Consider the following 3,051-nt stretch of genomic DNA (forward strand, 5'->3'; position numbering starts at 1 on the left):
AAAAAGAGTTTCAATATGGTAGGTACTCGATTTCCGAATTGAATTTGGACTTCCATAGAATTCCAAACACGGTAAGTAAAGTTTTACTTTTGAGTTTGTAATTTTTAAACCAATCATACGGTGTAAATTGTCCTCACCAAATATCTCGTTTCACAAAAACCACAAAAGACTTATTTCAGCCAATAGAAAGCGAGGATTTCCCCACTGTTTAACGTGAAACCTTTATTTGTCTAGACGTTTAAGTTTTTAGATGTTAGACACAAGACATAGCCGTTGAGCATTTATTGAAACATTCTTTACAGTATATGCTTTTTTTTCATTATATATGTTCACAGTTCACTTCTTGGAATTTTCGCTAGTTTTTCTTGGGGGGAAAATTCCCACCATGTGATAACCAGGACGCATCATGCATGAATCAGGACCAATATAAGTAACTGAAGATCCTCCTCCTTTATTTTTTGAAGGATAGATCCTCTTTTGTTGGAGTGTCCAAGTTATTGGCAGTTATATTTGGGTTGGGACAATGCCTTTAACCAGAAAAGAAGAAGATTAAGAAAATGTAAATTTGTTATGTAAAATTAGCAAATTCTTTACCCATTATTAGACTTTTTTAGTTTCCTAATGAAAATATTAAATCAAATCGTATTTCGCATCTTGATCTCTTAAAAGTGATAAGAAAAGCAAATTATTTTACTCAAATTAGATACTCCCTAGTTAATCTAATTTTGCCACCATCTTAATCCTATTAATTAGTAAAAGAATTCTAATTTTGGAAGTTCTATATATAAACATCCTAACTATATTTTGAATATATAAATAATCCTCTCTCTAAGCTTCATTTGCATCATCTCAATCTCTCTTACACTTCTGTTGTGTGCATTACACGAGAGATTTTGGTTTTGAAATAAAAATTTGTGAGGAAAAGCAACAAACTGAAAAATGGGAGATAAAGAATTTTACTCGAAACCCTTTGTTGTTCTATGTTGGTTGATTGCAGCAGTTGGAGGTCTTATGTTTGGTTATGACATAGGAATATCAGGTGGAGTAACAGCCATGGATGATTTCTTATTGAAGTTCTTTCCTACTGTATACGCAAAGAAAAAACTTGCAAAAGAAAACAACTACTGTAAATTTAATGACCAACGTGTTCAATTATTCACTTCCTCGTTGTATCTCGCAGCCCTTATCGCTACCTTTTTTGCATCTAAGGTCTGCTCAAAATTTGGTCGTAAGAGAACTATGCTAGTTGCTTCTTGTTTCATGTTGGCTGGAGTTATTTTGAATGCTGCAGCTAGCAATCTTGTTATGCTGATCATTGGAAGGATTTTGCTCGGGTGTGGTGTTGGTTTTGGTAATGAGTCAGTTCCGTTATTCTTATCAGAAATTGCACCTGTCAAATATCGAGGAGCAGTGAACATTCTTTTCCAGCTCTATGTGACAATTGGCATATTGTGTGCAAATATTGTAAACTACTTTGCTGCCGAGTTACATCCATGGGGTTGGAGACTAGCTTTGGGTTTAGCTGGAGTACCTGCTCTGATGCTCTTGCTTGGTACATTTGTTATCCCTGAGACACCTACAAGTTTAATCGAACAAGGTTACCTGGATAAGGGAAGAGTGGTTCTCGAGAAAATTCGACGAACTAAAAACGTTGACGACGAATATAATCAAATAGTAAATGCTAGTCAATTTGCTATTCAAATTAAGAGTCCGTTCAAGAAACTTGCACAACCTTCAAGTAGACCTCCTCTAGTAATTGGTATACTTATGCAAGTATTCCAACAATTCACAGGAATCAATGCAATTATGTTCTATGCACCTGTTCTCTTTCAGACTGTTGGCTTTAGGAATGATGCTTCTTTGTTATCAGCAGTTATAATTGGGCTTGTGAATGTGTTCAGTACATTGGTTTCTATTAAAACTGTTGACAAATTTGGGAGAAGAGCATTGCTACTTCAAGCTTGTTGTCAAATGTTCATCACCCAGACTATTATAGGGGTAATCCTAACAATAAAGTTGAAGGCAACAGGATCATTGGGTCGTGGAGAGGCGATATTAGTGGTTTTGCTGGTATGTTTGTATGTAATGAGCTTTGCATGGTCATGGGGACCATTAGGTTGGTTGATTCCAAGTGAAACGTTTCCCCTCGAAACAAGGACTACTGGTTTTGCATTTGCAGTTAGCTCAAACATGCTCTTCACTTTTATCATAGCTCAAGCATTCTTATCGATGTTGTGCCATTTGCAAGCCGGCATCTTTTTCTTCTTTGCTGCTTGGATTCTTGTCATGGGCCTTTTTGTTATCTTTTTCCTACCGGAAACTAAAAATGTTCCCATAGACGATGTGATCGAAAGAGTTTGGAAGCAGCACTGGTTTTGGAAGAAGTATATGGATTGTGATGATGACGATATTGGCCAGCATTACGCCAATTCTTCAAAACAGGATCACGTTTAAAATCAGAACAGTTTCATTTTGTGGTTAAGAACGTAGTGTCAGGTTTTCTTTCAATAATTTTTTCTGTACTCGGCAAATTTTGGTACAGTTTATTTTTGTAGCAAATTCAGGACAGTCAAGTTCTGTGCCTAATTTGCATATTTCCCAGAATGCAAAATAAGTCGTAAGACTGTTATTCGTCTTCTTTAAACCACGCGAGTTATATTGTATAATCATTAATGAAAAATGACTTTTATTGAAAGTTAACATCTCACTAAACTGAAGACCAATTTCAATCGCATGACATAGAGTGGAAAGTTCAGTTGTCCTGCCTAATGAATAAGTAATTAACTAAGAAGAAAGCAATATAGAATACGAATCATGAAGCGAGTTCTACAATAAGATTTTGAGAAAAAAAATTCTCAAGACACGAGATAAAACTAGGAATTGCTAGTTATTCCAACAACCCAAAATCCCTGAAAACAATACAATCTAGGGCTTTTGAGTTTGCCCTTCTAAACGAATTAGTGATGTAGCTTTTCCCCCCATATTGTTAAAAGTTAATACTTAATACTAGCAACTTACCACCTAAACACTAACTTTTACCAAAAATGTCAT

At 35.4% G+C, this 3,051-nt stretch overlaps 1 protein-coding gene across 1 annotated transcript; it reads left to right on the top strand.

The window, feature by feature from the left end:
- The first annotated feature begins 838 nt into the window (after positions 1 to 838).
- LOC113343963 (sugar transport protein 8-like) lies at positions 839 to 2,695 on the top strand. The gene has a single exon (XM_026588035.1). It carries the CDS (start codon positions 940 to 942, stop codon positions 2,452 to 2,454), a length of 1,515 nt encoding a protein of 504 aa, XP_026443820.1. The 5' UTR covers positions 839 to 939; the 3' UTR covers positions 2,455 to 2,695.
- Positions 2,696 to 3,051: the final 356 nt, after the last annotated feature.

This window comes from Papaver somniferum, unplaced genomic scaffold, assembly GCF_003573695.1.
Source record: "Papaver somniferum cultivar HN1 unplaced genomic scaffold, ASM357369v1 unplaced-scaffold_70, whole genome shotgun sequence".
Taxonomy (NCBI): Eukaryota; Viridiplantae; Streptophyta; class Magnoliopsida; order Ranunculales; family Papaveraceae; genus Papaver; species Papaver somniferum.

Coding starts and splice junctions, on each gene's coding strand:
- LOC113343963 (XM_026588035.1), top strand. CDS start 940: ATGGGAGATAAAGAATTTTACTCGAAACCCTTTGTTGTTCTATGTTGG.